Source organism: Boleophthalmus pectinirostris, unplaced genomic scaffold, assembly GCF_026225935.1.
Source record: "Boleophthalmus pectinirostris isolate CB_2022bp ecotype Guang Dong unplaced genomic scaffold, ASM2622593v1 HiC_scaffold_6, whole genome shotgun sequence".
Taxonomy (NCBI): Eukaryota; Metazoa; Chordata; class Actinopteri; order Gobiiformes; family Gobiidae; genus Boleophthalmus; species Boleophthalmus pectinirostris.
The window spans coordinates 1,929,676-1,954,613 of record NW_026571447.1 but is presented as its reverse complement, the minus strand read 5'-3'; the positions used below and the strand labels follow the sequence as shown (position 1 = coordinate 1,954,613).

Here is a 24,938-nt window from a genome sequence, read left to right as displayed (position 1 = left end):
TCTGGTGGGAGGGGCCACGTACAGAGACGCTGGAGACGCTGCTGTGATAAACACCACAGAAAATTAACAATATTTTAATAAAAAAATAGAATTAAAATATTTTAGTTGAAAATCACCCAAGGGCCACATTAAAGGTCTTGGAGGGCCGGATCTGGCCCCCGGGCCGCATGTTTGACACCTGTGCTTTACACCGTATGTTTAAACCTGTTCAGAAGTTTAATATTCACATTTGAGACTAAAATCTGAACTTTAAACTACACCAAGAATCCCATGTAGTTCAGAACATGTACATTTGTAGAGGTTTAAACTAGAGCCCGACCGATATATCGGCCGATATGAGCACCTGGAAGCATATTGGCTATCGGCTGATATGTTTGCTGATATGGGCCCATATTTCCCGTGGGCATGTTATACCTCTTTATAAATCTTAGACTCTCTACATTCTGTTCATTTAATCCAATTTACAGACAGATAAATGTCCAAATATGTGGCTCCACATCAGTATTTATCTGCGGAGTCATTTGTCAGTGTGTGTGTCCTACTGTCCCTGAACACACCACAGAGTCACGTGTGTTTGTTTACACCCGCAGACATAGATCCACGTGCAATACTGATATATATATACCGTAGTTAAACCACGAGTTGGGTGAATGACGTGATGAAAACTAATATTTTAATTAAATTCTTGCGGGTGGCTGTTTAACTACTCAAAAAAAAAAAAAAAATAAATAAATAATATATATATATATATATATATATATATATATATATATATATATATATATATATATATACACACACACACACACACACACACACACATATATATATAATATATATTATATATTTTTTTTTTTTTTTTTTTTTTTTTTTTTGAGTAGTTAAACAGCCACCCGCAAGAATTTAATTAAAATATTAGTTTTCATCACGTCATTCACCCAACTCGTGGTTTAACTACGGTCGCCGCGGCTGTAACCACAATCTGTGCATCTCTGCTGTGCGGTCGCTGTCTGCTCCGTGTGTGTTTGTGTGTTCTGCGGGCGCTGCGGCTTTGTAGTTTACTGAAGTCGTGCTGGGACACCCGACTGGAATGGTGTATAGGGCACTCTGGACTGTGGAGCGCAATCGTTTTTTTTTTTGATGGGGTTGGAGGCTTATGAGTGCACCCTATAGTGCGGAAAATACAGTAAATTGGGAGCTGAAACACATGAATTTACATCCATTCATCTGCAGCCCCAAAACTAAAGTTCTATTTAACAGTGTGTCTTCAGTATGTACCTTATTCATTTTGAACTGACAATTACATTTTTGTGAATGTAACTCCAAAAGTGACTGAGGCTGTGTTCATACTTCTAAACTCTGACTAAACCGGGACTAAAACTAGAACTAATCCTGGACTAAACAGTGACTAAACCAGGACTGTAACAGGACCAAACAAAGTCTAAATCAGGACTAAACCAACATCAAACCAGAACTAAACTGGACAAGTGTGAACACAAGTGGCTGAAATTTAAGTACTTGCTTTCAAGACATCCAAAGTGCTTTACAGAGTGTTATTCATTCACTCTACACTCACAGTCACAGCTGCCCCGGTGCAGACTGACAGAAGAGAGGCTGCCAATCTGCACCGTCGACAAACACCAACATTCACACACCACTTTCATAGTAGGCAATGTGGGTGAAGTGTCTTGCTTAAGGACACAACAGTTTGAACCAGAGCCTCTCCTGCCCCACTATAGCACCTGATTTTCCGAGCGGTCGCCCGTCCAAGTCCAGGCCTGGTGATGTTTAGTTCTGAGTAAGAGACGAGATCAGGCAATGATAAGGTGGAAAAGTGGTGAAACAGGCTAAAACTCATTACTAAAACTCATTACTTTTATTTCAGTGGTTGCATCTATGTTGTGTGTGATGGTTTAGAGCAGAGTGTAATCCCTGTGGTGTCCTGCAGGTGGAGCTGGACTCTTCAGAGGAGCAGTCTGGAAACGTGGAGGAGGGGCCTACAGAGTGTGACTGTGAGAACGGAGAGCCGGGATTCGCTGGATTCAATGGACCAAAAGTAAGATTTAAAAAACATGGAACATATTTTAAAAACTAAATATTTTCCAACATGAGGCCCAAGAGTCACGGCCATCAAAGTTTGATGTGATGATGAGGGGACCAGAGTCACTTCCCTGTGGATTACATTGTAGTTTTTGTTGAAATATCTAAAAAGTAAATGCACAAATGTTGAACCTGATCATTTCTATTAGTGACTCACTGTATTACAACACAAATCTGCATCTGAACTTCTTACTGTGCATCTGATGTCATCAACATTCTCTGGGGTGTGATGCTGACTGTAGGCACTGCTCTATCTGAGGCTCTGTTTAGGCTTTAATCAGATTTTATTTCAACACAGACTGACCATTAACAACAGATTTTTTTCAATTCATTTCAAGTTTATCCCTCTCAGGCTCAAATTAATTTTTAGTATCATGAAAAATCTGATATTTGGGGAAAATGATCATATGGAATAGTAATATACAATCCTGACTTTTTTTGAGAGACCTTCACATCCAATGTGTTCTGGGATGTTGCAGATTTGCAGTATTGGCTCGGTGTGGTAAATTAACACTGAAGACTGAAAATGATATGAACGCTAACTTTATGTGTAAACCACTTTTCAATTAACAATGAAAACATAAAGCACAGTGTAACAGCTTTACAGTGGCAGAACAATATCACTTTTTCACGTGGTGCTCCAAGAAACAGTTTTTATCCTTTGTAAACAACAAAAGTACTTTGCACTTCTGGTAGGCTGTTTGTGTGTAGTCATTCTTGCACAGTCTGCATTGTTCAGGTTGATCAGCATGGATGGGAAAAAAGGCTCCTGAGTTAAAAAAGGCTCATAATATATGAATATGGAGTAAGTACATAAATGGCATTTAACTGTTGCAAATCTGCAACACCTGCCTGGAGAGGGTTATTTCTATAGCACATTTAAAACAACTTCAGCTGATCAAAGTGCTTCACATACAAGTCAACATAATAGAAGAAACACTTACATAAACATATATACAGAAAACAAGTGAAAACTACAATAAAAACACCAAGATAACCAGACTCGCTTGTACTAAACACCAGGGAGAAGAGGTGAGTTTTTAGTCTCATCTTAAACTGCGTTCCAGACTGAGAGGATCTGACAGGAAGAGGAAGGTTGCTCCACAGTCTGGGCGCTGCCACAGAAAAGCCTCTGTCTCCTCTCGTCTTGAGATTAGTTTTGGGCTCGACCAACAGGAGCTGGTCTGATGTCAGGGCTCTGGGTGGAGGACAGGGCTGCAGTAACTCCCTCAAACAGACTGGACCCATAGAGTGCAAACATTTGAAAACAATTAATAGCATTTTAATTTATTTGCACCCGACATGAGACAGGAGTCAGTGCAGGTCACAGAGCACAGGTGTGATGTGCAGCTGCAGCGTTCTGGACGTGTTGTAAACGCTGCAGGAGCCCTGATCTAACCCCACATACAAAGAACTGCAATAGTCCAGGTGATGTTACGAGAGCATGGATCATTCTTATAAACTCTGCCCGTGGGAGGTCGGGCTTTACTTTAGTGAGGAGCCTCAACTGAAAGAAACTGGACTTAATCACAGAGCTAATGTTCTTGTCCAGTTTGAACATGGAGTCCACAATCACCCCAAGATTCTTCACTGCAGGAGACAACAGGACAGAGGAACAATCACACTGTTCTGCCCAAGCAGTGGGTTAGTTTGTCCAAACACCACAATCTCGTTTTTTTATGATTTAGATTCAGTTCAATTTGTGCTCAGCCAGGTCTGTACGTCCCTGAGACAGTCCTGCGGAGCTTTGATCGTGCTCTGGCTGTCAATTGCGGTCAAAAATTTAGCTGGAACTACATCAGGTGATCTGACTCTCACCTTTGTGTTGAAAATCAAACTTCTAAACGGGACCATGAACACTCACACTGATCACAGACTGTTGAAAATTTGCTCTTTAAATCCATTTTGTTTGTTTTGATTTTTTCTAAAAACTTGATCATCTTTGTTTCCTTATGTGTGCATTGTGTCACCTGCTGAACATTCTGCCATTCACATACATGTAGAACACCCCCAGCGTAATGTCACTGCAAAGTGTTGATTGATGGATTCATTTTTACTTTGAGTTTGTGCCAAGAGAGAAACAATAATCATACATTCTGCATATACATTATGAAAAACAGAAAAGCACATTTCTCAAAAATGAGTGGGAAGGAGAAAAAAACGTATGTATCAATATTCACTTTAGCTGCTCCCATCTATGAAAATTTGGTGATTACATTCATTTAACACATTTAAGAAATCAAGAAATTCCAAGTAAAACTCAGCAGCACAATCCTAAAAACAATAACTAAATGTGTCATTTAAATATGATTCGTTTCTCAACCATTTGAACGATTTTCACTAGATGCTATTTTCTAAACACGTAATAGAATTTTATCAGAATTTCAATTTTGTTAATAACTGATTAATTTAATATAATTGACTGATTTACACAGTTACACCCCTAAATCTTGATTCACTTCACCAGTTTCACAGCAGTAGCATGTATTTGTAACAGATGTCCTCCTGAAGGAGTGAGGTGTCTTGGTTTATTTTTAACTGTTTGTGATGTTAAGAATGCATTTACAGACCTGTAGAGGGCGCTATAACACCACAACTCTTTACAGTACAAGTCTTTTGTTATTGTTGTCTTTATCAAAATGGCAAAGGAGAAATTCTATTTGTCGCGCGTCTCTTTTGAGAACAGTGAGGTACAGATCTGAGCCAGAGAAAAGAATTGGTTTGAGAGGAGAGTTAAAGAGGTTGTTTTTGTTAAGAAAGAGAATCCTTCTCTAAACAGAAATGGAGACTCAGATGTCATCTATCTCCTATGTACAACTCCATCCTCAAACCTAAATCAAAACAAACAAGAGAACAACAGAGGCAGTCGGGCAGGTCCAGACGTGTGGAAGCTCCATTATGACCCTGATTGGCTCTGCTAATAACAGCCCACACTCAGTGCAAGTTGAATAGGCCTAAATAACAAACAGAAACTGTCAACAGGTAGGTTTGTTTGTTTCAGAGGACTTTCAGGGTAGTTAGCTCCTCCCTTCAGACAGATATAAGAAGTGTCCATCAGCATTCTCACCAGAACTGAAGAAGCAGCTTGGATGAGCCACGAAATGTTTTTGACCAAATAAACTTTTGTCCAGTTGACAAATTGAATTTTTCCTTTGCCATAGATTCTATCAGGACAACTGAGGGATTTTTCACACATCTTTATCAAAATGATTCGATGTAAATGTATACCACAGTCATTTGCCATAAAACAACCTTCTAAATGTTTGTTTTTACTTGGTAATTATTAAGGTTAAAATAAATAAAGTTAATTAAACGACAGAGAAAGTTTATGGACGCTCTGTTTGAAGGGCCCATGTTACACAAATGTCTGATCTAATGACGTTTCCTCATCACACACACACCTGGATTTGTGTTTTGTTTCATTCATGTTTAACACATAAACCTGCACATTTAGACTGAGTTCAGAAACACTCTGTTCCACCTTGTGATGTCATGTGGTAATACAAGAAAACTCCACAGACCTTCACTAGAATCATTTGGATCATTTCAGCTCTGGAAGTCCCAATCTCCACTGAACTAAAGGTAAAAGGAGCTGTGCTCTTGAAAACTACTGCTTCATGACATCACAAGGTGGAACAGAGCATTTAGAGCTTTGGAGATGTAAACAGACTCATAATAAAGAGTTACTCAAACATGTGAGAATGAAACAAAACACAACTCCAGCTCTGTTTTTAAGCAGGTAACAACATTCTAACTGGCTAAAAGCTGACAAGAGTCAATTTTGTGTATTATTTTCATTATCAGTGACATGTTTTGTTCTTTTAGGGTTTCAGAGGATTCCAAGGTAAAACTGGAGAGCCCGGTCTGCAGGGACGAGAGGTGAGAGAAGAATTTGAATTTACATTTAAACTTTAAAAAACATAAATCTTGAATACTTTAATTTTCCATTTGTTGTTTTTTAGGGTTATAAAGGGACCAAAGGAGTGCAGGGACGCAGAGGAGACCCAGGACCAGTGGTGAGTGGCACTAAGAGGCTTTTATTTGGAAAAACACATTATAATTTGGAAGATGCACAATGTAAATTTTTGGATAAACAGTCTCCTAAAACTGCACAACAACTCAGCCTTATGGGACAGATAATACTCCCTACAACTACACAAGAACTCACCCTTATGGAACAGATAATACTCCCTACAACTGTACAACAACTCACCCATATGGAACAGATAATACTCCCTACAACTACACAAGAACTCACCCTTATGGAACAGATAATACTCCCTACAAATGTACAACAACTCACCCATATGGAACAGATAATACTCCCTACAACTACACAAGAACTCACCCTTATGGAACAGATAATACTCCCTACAAATGTACAACAACTCACCCATATGGAACAGATAATACTCCCTGCAACTGCACAAGAACTCACCCTTATGGAATAGATAATACTCCCTACAACTGTATAACTCTCCCTTATGTAACAGATAATACTCCCCACAACTGCACAACTAACCCTTATGGAACAGATAATACTCCCCACAACTGCACAACTAACCCTTATGGAACAGATAATACTCCCTACAACTGCACAACTAACCCTTATGGAACAGATAATACTCCCTACACCTGCACAACAACTCACCCTTATTTTGAATGTATTATTTTATTATTTATTATATGTATTTTTTTTTTTTTCATTTCCCTTCTGGATCAGTAAAGTTAAGTCTTAGTCTAAACAAACCCAAAGTCTTGGTGTGCCAGTCTGGAAAGTCTTCAGTGCACAGAAATAGAAAGTTGAAGTCATACATTCTCCACGGACATGTGGAACATTAAAGACAAAGAAACAACATTAGAAACAAGCAGAAGAAGGCCCTCATCCAGGCCAGTTCATATAAGAGTCAGGTTTGTGGAGATGCGAGCCCATTCGCAGTATGGCATGGGCATGTTTTTCAGCCAATAAACACAACCAAAGTGAAAAAAGATGCTTTTATTATCATCTTTTTTTCTGTGGTCTAGAACAGCTCCATGCCGACTAACACTGCTCAGAGTTGTTTAATCTGCCTATACCAGGGTCTGGCTCCCACCAACTGAAAACCTGAACTTTTTGTTTGTCTGTGGATGTTTGAAGCATTAGTTATTTCTGTTTTAGTTGAAGCTAGTACCTCCCAACAGCAGTTCATTTGTTTACCTGTTTCTTTGGTGATGCTCATAGTGTAGTGATACAGAACTCCTGCCGGAACTACATGTGCAGTAGGGTGGTCCAATTTTTTTTTTTTTTTTTTTTTTTTTTTTTTTTTTAGAATAGAACCCTGCATTTGATTCCAAAATATTTGGGTCCAAATGTTATCCAAATGATTGAATCTTTAGAGGTTGCTCAAGACACTTGAAAATTGCCCTGTAGGGTCTATACTATAATACAGAAACAAATAAATAAGGCGTATTTGAATAATTCTGCAAACACAAACTGAAACTTGCTTAAAAATACTTAGAAAGTCTATAAAAGTTGCTTAGAAACAAGTTACTTGAAAACACAAAATTAATAAATTTCCAGCAGACTTTATACTGCTTGAGCAGCCTCGACAACATCTCCTTTTTCTTCCAAATTTCTTCCTAAATCATCTTTTGGATGCTGAAACCTAATGCAGAGTTCTAATCGAGGTGATCTGAAACTTTTTTTTTGACCATGTTCGATGAACCAGCCTAATGTTCAGTTATTCAAAAATAATGAGAATTCTCTCTGACCACGGTATAAAATGTGACAGGTTTTTCAGCTCTTATTTCATGTATGATATATTTGTTAGGCTCCCACTTCATATTTAACTCAACACACTCATTTGCACTTTGTGATGTCGTTAGGTGCTCTGTTACAGTCATTTCTGTGATGACTTTAATGAATGTGTAGTGATCATACTAATATGTTTGTTGTTTGTTTCCAGGGCGACCCAGGTCTGGAGGGGGAGGAGGGGGGCTCTGGATTCACTGGAGGAATGGTGAGATTTAAACTACAACAATGATGTCACAAAACTGGAATATTTAGAAATACTGTAATTCTTTTGATTTGACTTTATTTTAGGGAGAACCAGGCCTCCAGGGAGATCCAGGTGAACAAGGAGTGCTGGGAGTAAAGGTAAATGAAAGGCCCTGTACCAGATGTAATTAACCAATCCTTATTGTATTATGTTTGAGTAATCTAGTGATCTCTCCCGGGCTCTATTCAAACCCTCCTTATGGTTAGATATAAGATTCTGTACAAGGCTCCACCCACAAACCTACATCACTCATGCTCCCACATGACACTTCTCCATAAATATACAAACACATGATACAAAACTACACAGCCACTAGACAAACCTGATGTGATGTGCGAGAGTTTCATTAGTGGGAGCAACGCTGATTGTGTTGTAATAGTGGTCTGAAGGTGGAGTAACTTAACTTGGAGAGCAAAGGGAGGGGAGAATCAGAGCGTCAGAAATGAAAGTGACTCTTATTATTACTTATTGTTATTAACTTAAGTTAACATGTTGTTTTGGGTGAATAAAGAACAAAAGAATCAAAGGAACATGGTGATTTAAATATGTGACCTGTGTTACAGTTAATACTCCACAGACGTGTAATACTCCCTGTAATGACAGTAGTTCTAGCACTGGGGCATCTGGGATATTTTAGAGCAAAATGAGCATTCTTCTAAAACTATTACTTGCTCTACATTGTATTTGGCCTTTTTCACTTACATTATATTTTACATTTCAGGGAGACTTGGGAATGGAAGGACCTCGTGGAGGAGTGGGATCTCGAGGAGAAACGGTGAGAAGCTAAATCTGAAAATCTGAAGAGAAAAAAAAAATTAAGCATTTCATTTAATATAAATAAATATATAAATATAAATATTAAATATATATATATATATATATATATATATATATATTTATAATATACACACACACACACATATATAGAGAGAGAGAATGTTTGAGAATAGATAAAATATTTGAGAATAAATTTTCATTATTAAGAAATGTATGAAAATGCAAATGAAAGTCAAACAGAATTAGACCACATCCGAAATTTCTAAATTTCACAAGTCTTACAAAACTTGACACGCACACACTGAGTCAGATATTACACCACAAAGAGCCAGTTTAGACCTGTTTTAGTTCTGGTTTGGTTTAGTTTAGTTCTGGTTCAAGTCCTAGTTTAGTCCCGGTTTAGTCAGGGCCATACTGGTTTGTCAACGCCTGATCCCATCAGATCTCAGAAGCTCAGCAGGACCGGGTCTGGTTGGTACTTGGATGGGTGACACTGGGAAAATCAGGTGCCACAGGGGGGCGCCAGTCACATAAACTGTCATTGTGTCCTTCACTCTAGTATGAAAGTGGAGTGTGTGTGAGTGATGGTTGTGGTGATTGGCAGCCTCACCTCCATCAGTCTGCCCCAGTTTACCACTACTGAGTGTGGAGTGAAATAATGGCGTGAATGCTCTGAAATGTGTCTTTGAGTGTCCAGAAAAGCCATATATAAAACTGATGCATTATTAGTAGTAGTAGTAGTTGTAGTAGTAGTATTAGCATTAGTCCTGGTTCAGTCCTGGTTTAGTCCTGGTTTAGTCCTGGTTTAGTCCTGGTTCAGTCCTGGTTCAGTCCTGGTTTAGTCCTGGTTTAGTCCTGATGTAGACCTTGTTTTTGTCAAATCAAATATGAATTTGACTAAATACGACTCTTATGAAAATGTTGATTTATTCACAATTACAAAAACACTGAGCATTTAAAGTTTGGTTATTAAGCTGCTTATCCAATCAGAAAGCAGAATGAGCTCCTCACTTTGGGTTGCCAGATCCTACGACTAGAACCAGTTTGTAATATTTTATAATATGTTTGTAATAGTTTTTCTATTACAATCTTAATCTTGCTTTAGAGTTATTGTGCTAGTGCCATGAGGTACTTTTAATATTATGTATATGTTATTGTTTATCGTACATATTTGTTCACACTTCAAAATGTGCTGTTGTGACTGAACTATGTGTCCTCAGTGTGTGACAGATGCTGCAGGTTCAGGTGTAATGGCCTTTTTAAACCAGTGTTCCAGACAAAACTTGGTTCACATAAAGGGATCCAAGTGTCTGGAAGTCCCCCACACCCCCATCACCACATCACACGTGAGAATGGATGAAAAGAAACTTCTCCATCCCTCTTCCGCACACACACTCACTCATATCCTGATTTAGTCCTGGATTATGCCCTGCAAGTCATAGTTTGGATGGTTTGGTTTGGAATTCCCCAGACCACCATCACCACATCACACACACAGACACACACACACACACACACACACACACACACACACACTGATTACAGGGTATTACAGGGTAAAATGACTCAAGCAGAGTCATTACATCTGTTGTGATTTTAGATCTTTGAGATTTAAGATCAGGGTGCATCTGTCTGAACCCGAGGCTCCTCTGAGACGCTCTGTCCCACACCTGTCATTTTCAAAGTCTCTATTTCAGTTATTATAATTCACACCACCAGTTTCGACACACTTTTTCATGTCTATTTTCTCTTTATTTCCTTGATTATTTACACTGTCGATCCTCACTGAAGCCTCAAACTATGAATGTCACATGTGAAAAAAAAAACACTCCAAATAACTCCAAAGTTATTTTTAGATTTTTGCTTTGATCACAGTTTTGCACTTTTGGCATTTCTTGACCCTGAGGAACAGGTGTGAAGTGAAAACCATTTCAGGAGACTTCATCATGAAACTGCTTCACTCTAAAACTTTTGTCCAGTGACAGAACTGATTTTTTTCTTTTGCGTCTGAGAAGTTTCTTCTACATCCCCAAGAACAAGAGACTAAACCAGGACCAAACCAGGACCAAACCAGGTCTAAACCAGGTCTAAACCAGGACTAAACCAGGTGTAAACCAGGACTAAACCAGGTGTAAACCAGGACCAAACCAGGTCTAAACCCAGACTAAACCAGGTCTAAACCAGGACTAAACCAGGTCTAAACCAGGTGTAAGCCAGGTGTAAACCAGGTGTAAACTAGGACTAAAGCAGGACTAAAGCAGGTTTACTGCTACAGCTCCTGGTAAAGAGCAAACTCCTTGTTTCTCATGAAGAAACCTAAACACTGCTGTGAAGCAGATATAATGACTCAGTTTGACTCATGCAGTTTATACTCTGTGACTAGGTCCCGGCATAGTCCTGGTTTAGTTCTGGTTTAGTCCACAGTGGCGCAGCGATTAGCGCTTTTTTGTTTATGTTATTAGGTTCTTTTTTTAGAATTTGTTTTCATACCTGACCTGACTGCTCCCTGCGGTCTTCCTGAGGCGCTCTGTCCCACAGCTATGCTGGTGCTTCACTGCGCTCTTCCTCAGAGTGGTCACATGATGTTACTGTGACGTGTCCAGTCAGCTGATTTAAACGGGTTTTGGTGCTGTCTTCTTACTGGTGGAGACAGACTTCCACCACTAGTGCACAGTCCGAACTGTCAAGTATGAAAACTAACTCTTGGTCTGAAAAAGAACCTAACAGCATACATTATTGGAAGACCAAATGAACCTCATTGGACAGTTAGCTCTCTTGCCTCAAGAAGGTCCAGGCTTGGATTCTTGGGCGGTGCAGGGTCTTTCTGTCTGGAGTTTGCATGTTCTACCTGTGCCTGGGTAGGTGATTATCATGAACAATAGGCTCTTCCCTTAAAAAGAGAATCTTTATCTTAGTGACTGTCCTGTTAAACCATTTACAAGTAAAACACTAAGAACAACACTAGAACTCAGGTTAAATACAGTACTAACTTCTGGTGCTTTGTTCTGGTGATGATCTCGTCTTGTTTCAGGGCGGAGCAGGAGACGCAGGAAGCTCAGGACCAAAGGGGCCCAAAGGTGTCAAGGTAAAAGAAATGATGGATTTTAAACACGGAATCTCTCATTTAGTTGTGGTTTGACTTTAGTGAGATTCATGCTGCTACACCAGTCTTTGTCGTCACGGAGGCAGAGTTGTTCTACTACATGCTTGTTGTTTTTAATATAATGACCAAAAAGTTGTAAAAAGTGCTTATAAACTCATCTTGGTGAGTAAATAGGATAATGCATAAGGTAAGTGAAGAAGAACTTTGGACCACTGCAAACTGTTTACAATGAACAAGATCTGTTAAATATAAACATTCTTCTGTGATTTTTTTTTTTTTTAAACCCAAATGAACTTCTCGTTATTCTTTCAGGGTTCTGATGGAAACGAGGGAGAGCAGGGTCCACAGGGCAAAGAAGGACAAAAGGTGAGATCTAATATTTATTTCATATTTAAAGGTCCTATATAACACCAAGTGGATTCTTCAGCTTTAACCTACGTTATAATACTGTTCCCTCCTCAAAAACACACCTGGAGTTGTGTTTTGTTTCATTCACACGTTTGAGTAACTCTTTATTATTAGTCTGTCTACATCTTCAAAGCTCAAAATGCTCTTTTCCACCCTGTGATGTCATGAAGTGGGAGTTTTCAAGTGAACAGCTCCTTTTATCTTGAATTGTTTGTGATGAGGAAACAACATTATAACGTAGTGTCTCCAAATACAGGTTCTTTTTAACGCAGACCTTGACATGTTTTGGAAAAATGATGTTTTGTGTTAACAGTGAATTACTTTCTTTGGTTTTGTTTTGCAGGGTCAAAGTGGAGCTCCGGGGTTCAAAGGTGACATCGGCGACAGAGGATACAACGTGAGCAACTGATTTGACTCCTTTTAAATAAAAACACCACACAAGTTATTTCCTCTAAACCCGTCTTATATTAAGATAAATGTAGTGCTGTATTTGTCCAAATACTACAACTAGAAGTGTCGGATTGCAGTACTACTAACAATAACTACTACTAATACTACGACTAGTACTATTGTTGCTGCTACTACTATTACTACAATTACTACTGCTAATACTACAACTACTACTATTACTGCTGCTAATACTACTACTACTATTACTACTACTATATACTACTGCTGCTGCTGCTGTGACCACAACTCTTGTTACATCAGTTCAAGTTCATTTCTGATGGTTTACTTCTTTTCTCGTGTTCAGGGGTATCCAGGTGAACCCGGAGGTCGAGGGGAGACTGGGGAACAGGTACGTGTAAAAAACATATATGTAATGACTCGACTTCGTTGTTACATGCACAATAATTACAGCGTGTATTTTAATATTTACGATACTACTCATAGTGCTGGTAAACCCCTGCATAAATGAGTCAGATGATAAATAGCACTTATTAAACTCTTAAGTAATTAATCAACATCTGTTTACTGCTCAGCTCTGTTCATGAAAAGAAAGAAGCAGGTGGTGAACTTCCTTATAGTGAGCCTTTAAAAAACAGTAGTAAATTAGATATTATATAATATTATATAATGTTAATGAGTAAAATATATTGTAAAATAGTAATTACAGCAGGATTTGGATATAAATAAAATGTCAAAATATAAAATGTACAGTATATGGTGCAACAGTGTGAAAGAAGCAGCTATTTGCATGACTCAGACCAAAACCAGGCATGACTCTGTAGTGACTGAGCAAAACAAAACCTGTAACTGTTGAAACTCTCTGCAATAGTTTAAATGTGTCTCCATCCTCTCTGGCCTTGCACCTTAAAAAACCCATGTGATGTCTGAGCTCGTGTTGACTACAGTCCAGCATTTCTGCCACATCATTGTCCTCAGATGGACCTTCCACAGTACACTGTGACCAGTCGTCCTATTGACCCGGGACAGTCTCAGGGTTGAGCTCTGTATCCTCTGTCCCAGCAGATTTATACAAAACCACTGATTTGTCCCAGTTTTACACAGAAATGTCCCAGGTGTCCCTATTTTTGACCATTTTGATATCTGCCAACAGTAAAGGGAGAAATATATTGTCATTTGTGTTTTAAAAATACAGAAAGCTGTGTTGACCGTAAGACAAAAAATGCACCTACAGAAGTCCCTGTGACCCACAAGTGAGTCAGGAATCAATCAATCAAACTTTATTTGTGTAGCACTTTTCATACATTTGAAATGTAGCACAAAGTGCTTCACCTGTAATAGAAAAATGAGAATGATTCAAAACAACAGCGCCCCCCTCACCCCAGTGTCTCATCCATATACACAGCAGTTTAGACAAACATAAAGCTCCTAAAGGTTATAGCAACAACAACAACAACAATATTAATAATAGTATAATAAAAAATATACATAAAAGTTTCAATTAAAAGTTAAATTGAAAAGAAGTTTTGAGTTTACTTTTAAAAATATGAACACTCGCTGAGGACCTCATATCCTCAGGTCGACGTTTACATGTCAACAAAATAAATGCATCTTTTACTGCATCATCTTTAAAAAAGAAAGTTAAAGCTGTACTGTATGTTTTTTATTTAATTATTTATTTTTTTATAGCAAAACAAACACTGAGTTCATATTATGTCCAAATGTGATGCTCCATTGTTAATCTCATAGTAAACTAATTGAAAACATGCACATCTTATGTCTGCTCCGGTTCTCATTCAGTCTTTATGAAAAGACACATCACAAGACACATGACCGTAACATCTCTATGACTCTGGTGAAGAAGGATGTAGAAACATGTTATGGTGTAAGCAGCATACTTTTTGTCACATGGAGATCATTTACCTGATCTCCATGTGACATTACAGAAGTGTTATCTCATTGCATAGCATGAATTTCACTTTTACTTTTCAGTATGAGTGTTGAGAAATTTCCAAAGAGATTTATCACTTTACAATCCACTGGTCTGTGTCAGCGAACCTGTCAGCCAAGAAGACTTTCACTTTCTTCGACCTCACTCAAAAAGTTACACAGTTCACCTTTACTGATTTTTGGATTCTGGGTCTGGAGGACTAAAGGGGAGAGTGAGGTGTAGGAGGCTGAAGGCTGGTTTACAGTTCCATGTCGTGTCCTGCTGAGCTTAGTGCTGACGTCCTGACACAGACCTGAACCACACAAACTTCTGCAGAGCTCATCAGGGTGCAGGTGCATTGTGGGAATTCAAACTATTTAATTTTCTTTACTCTGGCAATAAACAATCCCATTAGGTTCATAAGCAGACATTTCTGTGCTATACTTTAGCTGTTCCAAGCTCTTTTAATCAGCTGTTCATGATGGTTTAACCAATCACAGCTCTTGCGTTTGGCAGAAGTTCGATGCGCAGTAAGTTTTTAGCCGAGGTGCAGGACATGTGCGCGACACTGCAAACACCGCAAGCCTCTTATTGGCTTTCAAGTGCGTCAGGCCCTAGGATCTGGAGATATAAGGGACCATGTGATTGGTCTAACAGAGATCCACAAGTCACACCCCACCCCTGCAGACAGGTGTTTGTATCAGAAACACCTGTCTGTGTGATGTCACCAAGGCAGCTTAGATTAGACACAGTTAGATTAAAGGCTGCCACACACTACAGGAGAATTTGCTCAATTTTGAGATTTGCTTCTCCTCGAGGTGTGACCGAACTTTTTGTCTTAATGTGCGATTTTGAAGCCGCTGTGCTCCTTTTGTGTATGTGTGTGTGCTCATCATGTTTGTGGTGTGAGTTTGACTCTGAGCTGCTCTGTCAGATCATAATCACCAAACATCATGCTACAGTAACAGCCAATAAAACTAACCGTCAGGGGCAGAGGAGAGATGGACACAGAGACGCAACATACAAACTCAGGATATAGAGAAAATAATGAGAAGGTTTATTCCTCACCTCTTTTAACATTGTAAATTTAAACTTCAGCATCTCATCCACATTATCAATACAAATTGTCCTCCACAAATAATGACATCCAGTCCCCTCCTATTAATCCCATCTGAGATGTTCTTTGAAAGTAAAAAGGTGAGAGTATTTCCTCTTATGTGTCTGTTTACATCCACACAGTGCACAGATCGAGCTGAAGCTGCAGATTAGCTGTAGTGACTCTGAACTTTATCTCCAAGCTTTTATTATGTATCTGAAGTATTGCACCACATTTCACTAATAAAAATAACTTGACTTGTATCTAAACTAGAAGTGCAGAGCTCTGATCTTTGAACACTTAAGTGTCTCAAAGTGAGTTGTTTTACTCAGGGAGGAAACAGCAGATGACATCGCGCTCACAACTTTATACCCTGTGGTCTACAGACAGATCCCACTGCAGTTTTTGCAATTAGAGATTTTAAGTCTTATAAGATTCTCCTCGTGTCTGTGGTGTGTGCTTATTGTAGTGTTTTTAGTAGCAAAAATAAGTGAAAAATGCACAAAGCCCAAATGGCTCATGGCTGAATACGTGTTTAAACGTTTGCTTGTGATGAATATTAAAGTGCATACTGATCATAATATAAATGTTTGAATAACCGCCAGAGCCACAGGGTTTGGCTCATGCAAAAGGGGAGTACCAGAGAACGCAGTAAACAAAGTTCTCACAAAACAAACAAATGAATGTCTTATGCAAAGAGGAAGAGGCACAGTGTAATATGGTAGTAGTAGAAGTACTTTCTTTTTAAAAATATGAACACTGGCAGTGGACCTCAGGACCTCAGGTGGACTGTTCCATAGACGGGGCTGTGAAAACTGAACGTCACCTCACCTCTCTTGGGACAGTTTAAAGATGACATTCTGAGGTCCGAAGGGCTCATATAATAAAAGCAGATCAGATAAATAAATAGGACAAAGACAGTTGAGAGAGAGTTGTATAAACCAATAAAAGTACCATTAAAAGTACCAGTAAAAGGAGTCTATCTTGTTGCTCACGTGCCAGTGCAGAGACTTCAGTACTGGGGTGATGTGCTGTCTGTCTGGTTCTTGTCAGCTTTGTGCTGCGGACTATGGAGATGTTACTAAAGTACAGTATTTTTCTTTGGAAATCCAGAAAGGAGAGCACGGTTTGTAATAAAAACCTGTATTACAGTCTCTGCACTGGCTGGAGAGAGAAATGGTCTGATTATGACAATATTTAAATTTGATAAAAAACAGATTTAGTCACCGACTTAATGTGCGGCTCAAAGCAAAAGTCACTGTGGTAGTAGTGGTAAAGGATGTAGTACTGGTAGTAGTAGTGGTAGGGATTGTAGTATTGGTAGTAGAAATGGTAGTGGTAGTAGTAGTGGTAAGGGTTGTAGTAGTGGTTGTAGTAGTGGTAGGAATTGTAGTAATGGTAGTAGTAGTGGTAGAGATTGTAGTAGTGGTAGTAGTAGTGGTAGGGATTGTAGTAGTGGTAGAGATTGTAGTAGTGGTAGTAGTAGTGGTAGAGATTGTAGTAGTGGTAGTAGTAGTGGTAGGGATTGTAGTAGTGGTAGTAGTAGTGGTAAGGTTTGTAGTAGTGGTTGTAGTAGTGGTAAAGGTTGTAGTACTGGTAGTAGTAGGGATTGTAGTAGTGGTAGTAGTAGTGGTAGTAGTGGTAAGGGTTGTAGTAGTAGTAGTGGTAGTAGTAGTGGTAAGGGTTGTAGTAGTAGTAGTAGTAGTAGTAGTAGTAGTGGTAAGGGTTGTAGTAGTAGTAATGGTTGTAGTAGTAGTAGTAGTAGTAGTAGTAGTAGTAGTAGTAGTAGGCTGACAGCAGCAGTTACAGAGACAGGGGCAAGGTTTTTTTTGTTTTTTTTAATCCAAAGTGAATTGGAGCCAGAGCTGATGGAGCCAGATGCTTCCCCATGTTCACTTCCTGTTTGAAACGCAGCAGCTAGCGGGTTATGTCCATTTATATACAATTTATGGTCCATATTCTTCTCAGAAAGGTTGACTTGACTGAAAATAAGTTTGTAAGTTTCAGCTTTCCCTTAATATCGCAGCAGTTGCTTCAGTTTCCTTTTCTCGGAGGGTGGACCATATGAAATTAAAATAGTCCTGTGAGGTTACACCAGGCCGTGACTCCACCTGAGCCACAGGGTTTGGCCTCTGCGGAATGGGTGGAGGAAAGTACTCAGAGATCTCCAAAACATTTATTATGAAATGAAAATGAATGAAATGAGTTATATAAGTGAAACCTTATGTAAGAAAAAAAAACAATATTCTAGTCAGACTTTACTGGTGTTGTAACAATTCTACAGGATTTTGATACTAAGGAGTAGACTCAAAACTCAAATGTGATTTTCCACATTAAATAGTAGTACTTTCTTTTCTATTCCCATGTGTGTAATGATCAGTGGTGCAGTAGGTTCATGTTGGTTCATGTGTGTATATAGAGTAGACTATGTGCTCTTCTACTTGTTCTGATCCAGATCAACATCATTCTAATAGTTGGGAGCAAAATTGTGAAACTTCATGAGGATTGTGCACTTCTTGAAAAGTTTTTGTTTTTTAGCAGGGTGTTAGGGTTGGACCTAAGGTTTTCACAACTCCATGGATACAAGTTGGGGCGCCCCAGTTAAACCAACTCTCTCTAGGTAGATTATGTACTGCGATTATAACTATTATCACTACTGCTACTACTACTACTACTACTACTACTACTACTGCTACTACTACTGCTACTACTGCTACTACTACTACTAATACTAATACTAATACTAATACTAATACTAATACGGCTATTATAACTATAACTATTACCACTACTACTACTTCTACTACCACTACTACTACTACTACTACTACTACTACTACTACTACTACTGCTGCTAGAGTGCCCCTAGTGGCCGGTGTACATAAAATCCAAAATGGTCCCCGGCGAAAAGAGAAAAAAGTTGTATTTCACCCTCCTTTTGTCCTTAATTGTTGTATAATGACACTTTTTCTACTTGATTTGACAAAAGAAATGTGATTTTAATACTATCTTCCTATGTTAAGGCCTTTTTCAAGCCAAATTTATTGTCATGGTCACTTTTTGCTTGAAAAACGGTCCATATCTCTGAAATGAAATAACATACTGTATAAAGATGATTCAGGCCTCTAAACCCCATATGTTCCATACTACTGAACATACAATAATACTGAACATGTTACCATCTATTTCTGAAATCAAGTCAAATACAGTGCAGAAATTGTTTACCCAAGCAAGTCATATTTAAATGTGACTTTTTCAGAGATATCGACAGTTTATTTTAGTTAAATATAGCTATGATAATAGAGTTAACATAAAAATAGACTAAAAATAAGAAGAATGTATCAAAATTGGATTCCTTGTATCAAACAAAGTAGCAAAATTGCTTTATACAACAATTTAAAACTAAAGGAAGTGGAGATAGAACCTTTTCTTGTTTTGGGGGGCGGGGCATTTTGGATTTTATGTACAACGGCCACTTGGGGGGCATCCCAACTTTTATCCATGGATTTTTGAAAACCTTAGGCCTAAACCTAACACCCTGCCAAAAATCTAAAACTCTTCCAGAAGTGCACGATTTTCATGAATTCCCCCCTGACTATAAAGATATTCAGGGAAGGTTCTGCTCTGTCCTGTCAATGGAACTTTCTTACTATTCTTCCTATTGCTATTACTATTACTAATACAAGAATCACTTCAGAACATGTTTGCACAGGTCTACACTACAGAGTTAGCAGTTTGTGTGCTGAATAAGATTGATTGATTGATAGCATTTATATAGCACCTTTCAAGATCCCCAAAGCGCTTTACAGTTCATTATTCGGTCACTCCACACTCAAGATGGTGGCAAAGCAGTTAGAGCTCTCGCCTCACAGCAAGAAGCTCCTGGGTTTGATTCTGGGGTGGAGCGGGGCCTTTCTTTTCATGTGCTCCCTGTGCCTGTGTAGGTTTCCTCCAGGTTCTCCAGGTTCCCCTACCACTAAAACATATACAACTGGGCCCCCTGTGGGGTCAGGACCCCCCTGAAAAAGAGTTTCTTCATCTCAGCGGGACTGTCCTGGTCACATAAAGGTCAAATAAACAAAATAAACATAAATACTGTATTTTTTGGATTATAAGGCGCATCGGATTATATTTATTATAAGGCACAATATCAATAATGTTGAATTCTCTTGTATATTTTCATACATAAGATACACCAGATTATAAGACGCATTAAGTGAAACAAACAGACGACACTTGAGACTGATCCTTTAGTCCAGGCGTCCATGATCCATCAGCAGATCGTGGTGTAATTTGCCCGGTGTTGTTTCTCTGTCTTGGTGAATGTTGGTGGATCTTTTAAGTTTGTTTTTTATTTCCTACGACGATGACTCAAATATTCATTGAGTAATAACGTGTTTAACCCAGAAATGAAACTTAAACCACAAGACTCATTTCCATAAACTGAAAAAAACATTGTAAAATGTTTTTGAGTACACAAACTAAAATTAATACAAAAGGCAGACTGGATTATAAGGCGCACTGTCGATTTTTGAGAAAATTAGAGGATTTTAACTGTGTCTCATAGTCTGAAAAATATGATAAATAAATAAAGAATTTTTGAGGAAATTGTATTTTAAAAACTGCAGCCTTTGTGATTTGCCATTTGCGTCCAATCAAATTATAAGTTTGAGTTGTTGGAGATCAGTTTTAATAATATTATTGAGCCATCCCTGCAAATACATTAGATATAATATGTCTAGCCTTTTGTGAAAATAAACTTCTGTTGTGAGTTCTGAGCCTGTCTTGGTCAAATAAAGACCAAAGATACAGTAGCATTAGTGGTACTTGTTGCACTGCTTTATCTGAGGCTTGTTAGACTTTAATCTGAGTTTTGTTTTAACATACAGTAGTCTGCCTAGAGAGAGTTGGTTTTACTGGAACTACAACAGGTGAGATGATTTGTAGTGTTAAACAAATCCCTCACACAAAATTACAGTCACCCAGCATTAAACAGCAGTAACAACTAACAACTAAACAGGACCCTGAACGCTCAGACTGATCACAGGCTCCTGAAAATACTCTCTCTAAATCCAGTTTGTATTTTTATCAGTGTTTGCTACATGTGCATCTTGTCACCATGGTAACTGCTGGACATTCCACCATAGACATTCATGTAGAACACCCCGAGCATGACACCAAAAACAAAACTTAATGAAATAGAATGTCTTAAAAGGAATCTTGCTTAAGTGTAGATTTGTGCAGTGAGTTCATGGCTTTAGTCACTAACAGAAATGATCAGGTTCTGCATTTGTGTTTTTACCTTTTGGAGAGTTCGTGGTAAAGTCCAGTGTGATGTAAAAGTGCCTCTGACACCATGTGAGAGTTTAACTTTATCACAGTGTAGAATCTGAAAAGCACCAATCAATACTTTGCGGTCAGTGTTGGGAAGCTGACTTTTAAAATATATTCCCCTACAGATTAGAGATTACACACACCAAAATGTAGTTTGTAACGTAATCCATTAAATTATGTAAAGTGAGTAACGTAATCTGAATACTTTGGATTACTTGACTTGCTGTAGAGAAGCAAAGACGAGGAAATCTTCACCTAAGATGTTTTGTCTGATAAAAGACAATGAAAAGCCTGGTTTAGACCTGGTTTAGTCCTGGTTTAGTCCTGGTTTAGACCTGGTTTTAGTCCTGGTTTAGCCCAAAATGTGAAAACAGGAAAATACCACCGTGTAATCCATATATTTCAACAAAGTAACTGTAATCCATTTACCATTTATTGAAACAGTAACTGTAACTGAATACAGTTACTCATAATTTGTACTCTGATTACGTAACTCCAGTACATGTAATCTGTTACTCCCCAACACTGTTTGCGGTGGTATCATGCTGGGGGTGTTCTGTATGTATCTCTATGGTGGAATTTTCAGTATTTACCATGGATTTAAAGAGCACATTTTCAGGAGCCTGTGATCAGTCTGAGCGTTCATGGTCCTGTTTAAGAGTTTGATTTTACAATAAAAGGTGAGAGTGACACACTGAAAACTGTTACCTAATGCTACTGTACAGCATGCTATTTCAGCTTTTACAAAGACTTACACCAGATTTACCATTCTGAGGTAACACCTTATGATTGCTTATTGAAATAAGCAATATAAAACACAAAAACATATCACATTACTGAAATGAAGAAAAGAAATGAAGACATATGCAAGTACAATACAAAATGAAAACAATTTATGAATCAAAGAACAAGCAAACTGACTTCCATCAGTTGGCAGCCGCCTCAACACGACCTTGTGACCTACATGACTTTTGAGAGGGACTTTTTTTTTTTTTCTCAGTACAAAAACAGCTCACCTGTGTTGCCTTACAAAGGAAAAACACAGTAAAAGTAAAAGCTGAACTTCTTCATTACAAGACTCAGTTTCATGACTCAACTCTGGATTTCAGAACTCTGAATGTGAAACTCTGGACTTCGTCAGGAAGGAAAAGTGTAACGGCAGCAGTGAATGTTCTAATTGAAGAATTCAAGTCCAGACACTGCTCTGTCCTGTTGTGGAGAGCTGCACATGACTCAGATACTGCTGCATGCTTTTAGATCCAATTCAGAAATGGGACAAAATACAGACTTGAAACTTTCCCAAATGTCTTATTCAACACACAAACTACAATACTGAAAGTTTTTGCCAGTAAAAGATTTCTCCAAACATGTTTTCTCAGAGCACATCATTTTCTGTATTTTAACTGTACACTCAGAGGTCAAAGGTCAAATCAGTGGTGATAGTTGTGATAGATAAATAATTCAATTCAGTTAAATGTTTTCACAATTATATATTATAGTCCCACACAGACACACACATATGTATGTGTATATATATATATATATATATATATATATATATATATATATATATATATATATATATATATATATATATATATATATATATATATATATATATATATATTTTAAAAAAAATAAATGTGTTTCTCACCTTCCACGGTGGTTGGTCTCTCACCCTCATTCAGCTCGGGTCGTCTACCAGAGGCCTGGGAGCTTGAGAGTTACAGCCCCGAGTGCTCCAATCACCACAGGCACCACTGATGCATATATATATATATATATATATATATATATATATATATATATATATATATATATATATATATATATATATATATATATATATATATATATAAAAAAATAAAATAAAAATGTGTGTTTCTCACCTTCCACGGTGGTAGGTCTCTCTCACCCTCATTGAGCTCGGGTCGTCTACCAGAGGCCTGGGAGCTTGAGAGTTCTGCGCAGTATCTTTGCTGTTCCCAGTACTGCACTTTTCTGGACTGAGATGTCCATTGTTTTTCCCGGTATCTGTTGTAGCCACTCTTCCAGTTTGGGGGGTTACAGCCCCGAGTGTCCGATCACCACAGGCACCACTGATGCCTTTACTTTCCAGGCTCTCTCCAGCTCTTCCTTGAGCCCCTGGTATTTCTCTAGCTTCTCGTGTTCCTTTTTCCTGATATTACCATCGCTTGGTATTGCGATGTCAACCACCACGGCTCTGCTCTGTTTCTTATCCACCACCACTATGTCTGGTTGGTTCGCCATCACCATTCTGTCAGTCTGTATCTGGAAGTCCCACAGGATCTTGGGCGATATATATATATATATATATATATATATATATATATATATATATATATATATATATATATATATATATATATATATATATATATATATATATATATATATATATATATATATATATATATATATATATATATATATATATATATATATATATATATATATATATATAGTATATATATGTATAGCCACATTATTGTGAGTGTAGCTCTGACATACCGTCATTAAATGGTCTATTTTCAAACTTTTTACACAAATAAACTACACTGGACTTTAAAGGAAACCCAACAGTGTGATGGGTGAGTGGTTTTGTTTGTTTGTTCATTCACAGTGGTTTCTTCAGTTGTGGCGTGTAGGGAGGGTGTGTCTGGGACCAACGGATTGGTTGCAGTGACTCAGTTGTTCAGTTGTGTCTAGAAGTGGCACATTGCACTCGCTTTTTTGCTTCGTTCCTCCGCTCCGTTCCTCGTCAGGTGTGGAGTGATGAGTGTGTCTGTGGGTGTGTTTGTCTGTGTGGTCGCTGTCTGCTCCGTGTGTGTTTGTGTGTTCTGTGGGTGGTGTGGTTTGTAGTTGAAGTCGTGCTGGGACACCCGAGTGGATTCGTGTATAGTGCGCTCTGGATTGTGATGCGCGCAGTTGTTTTTTGATGGAGTTGGCAGCTTAAGAGCGCGACCTGTAGCCCGGAAAATACTGTACTCAAGATACATTTTCTTAGTTCAACTGTCAGCACAGATTCAACATTTTTCCACAGAGCAGCACTGTAGCTCCAGTCAAGTCAGTTCTTTATGGTCAGCTTTTAAACAACACTCAGATAAAAGTCTAAAACTGAGTTTCAGACAGGGCAGTGCCAACTGTTAGGATCACACCCCCAGTAAATGTTGATGACATCAGCTGTAAAGTGTTTGATTGGAGAAATAATTATAATCACATTTAATCATATTTAATCAGGGCAGTTCAAGTTCAATGACCTAGTTACTGTGAGTCTGCTGAAATACTAAAGCCAAGTTCAGCAAGTTTTAAGCTCTTAGGGCTGAGTCAACTCACGCACAGGATGAGGGAAGCATCAGATCTGCTGAGTGTAAGATTTTCTTGAGGTTCAGATTTCCTCAAAGGCACCTTCAACTCTCATGAACTTTCAGCTCACAATTTTTGTGCATTGTATAATTTCAGATGGAGGGCAGGAGAAATGCTCCAGTGTTTGTGTTATCTGTGTTATGATATAGAACCTATTAGCAGCTTAAGAAACAGATCACTGGAAATTTAGAGCATGTCAAACTGTTCAGTAAATTTAATACCAATACTGATGATTTGTCCTAATGTTCCACTCTACTGCATTAAACTATAGATCTCGTATTTATTAAAGTACAAAGGTTTATTGCTAAAAATTACCTTGCATTCTTTCTGGGAGTGGGGTCGCCTCTCCGCTGATCT

At 38.3% G+C, this 24,938-nt stretch overlaps 1 protein-coding gene and 1 long non-coding RNA gene across 6 annotated transcripts in view; both read left to right on the top strand.

Annotated features, from left to right (window-relative positions):
• Window positions 1-5,181: 5,181 nt before the first annotated feature.
• On the top strand, window positions 5,182-6,117 carry LOC129411751 (uncharacterized). Its single transcript, XR_008633435.1, has 3 exons — window positions 5,182-5,316; window positions 5,926-5,979; window positions 6,063-6,117. It is a non-coding gene; the product is annotated as an uncharacterized LOC129411751 (long non-coding RNA).
• A 2,333-nt stretch (window positions 6,118-8,450) lies between these two features.
• zgc:113232 (uncharacterized protein LOC541546 homolog) overlaps window positions 8,451-24,938 on the top strand; it is a 49,381-nt gene continuing 32,893 nt past the window's right edge. The window contains exons 1-6 of one of the 5 annotated variants that reach the window (XM_055163479.1): window positions 8,451-8,527; window positions 8,860-8,913; window positions 11,947-12,000; window positions 12,331-12,384; window positions 12,770-12,823; window positions 13,181-13,225. In XM_055163479.1, coding sequence (XP_055019454.1) covers window positions 8,872-8,913; window positions 11,947-12,000; window positions 12,331-12,384; window positions 12,770-12,823; window positions 13,181-13,225 — 249 coding nt within the window. In that variant the 5' untranslated portion in view covers window positions 8,451-8,527; window positions 8,860-8,871. Of the gene's footprint in view, window positions 8,914-11,946; window positions 12,001-12,330; window positions 12,385-12,769; window positions 12,824-13,180; window positions 13,226-24,938 lie in introns of all 5 variants that reach the window. The other 4 variants (XM_055163478.1, XM_055163480.1, XM_055163477.1 and 1 more) reach the window with 4 other exon arrangements.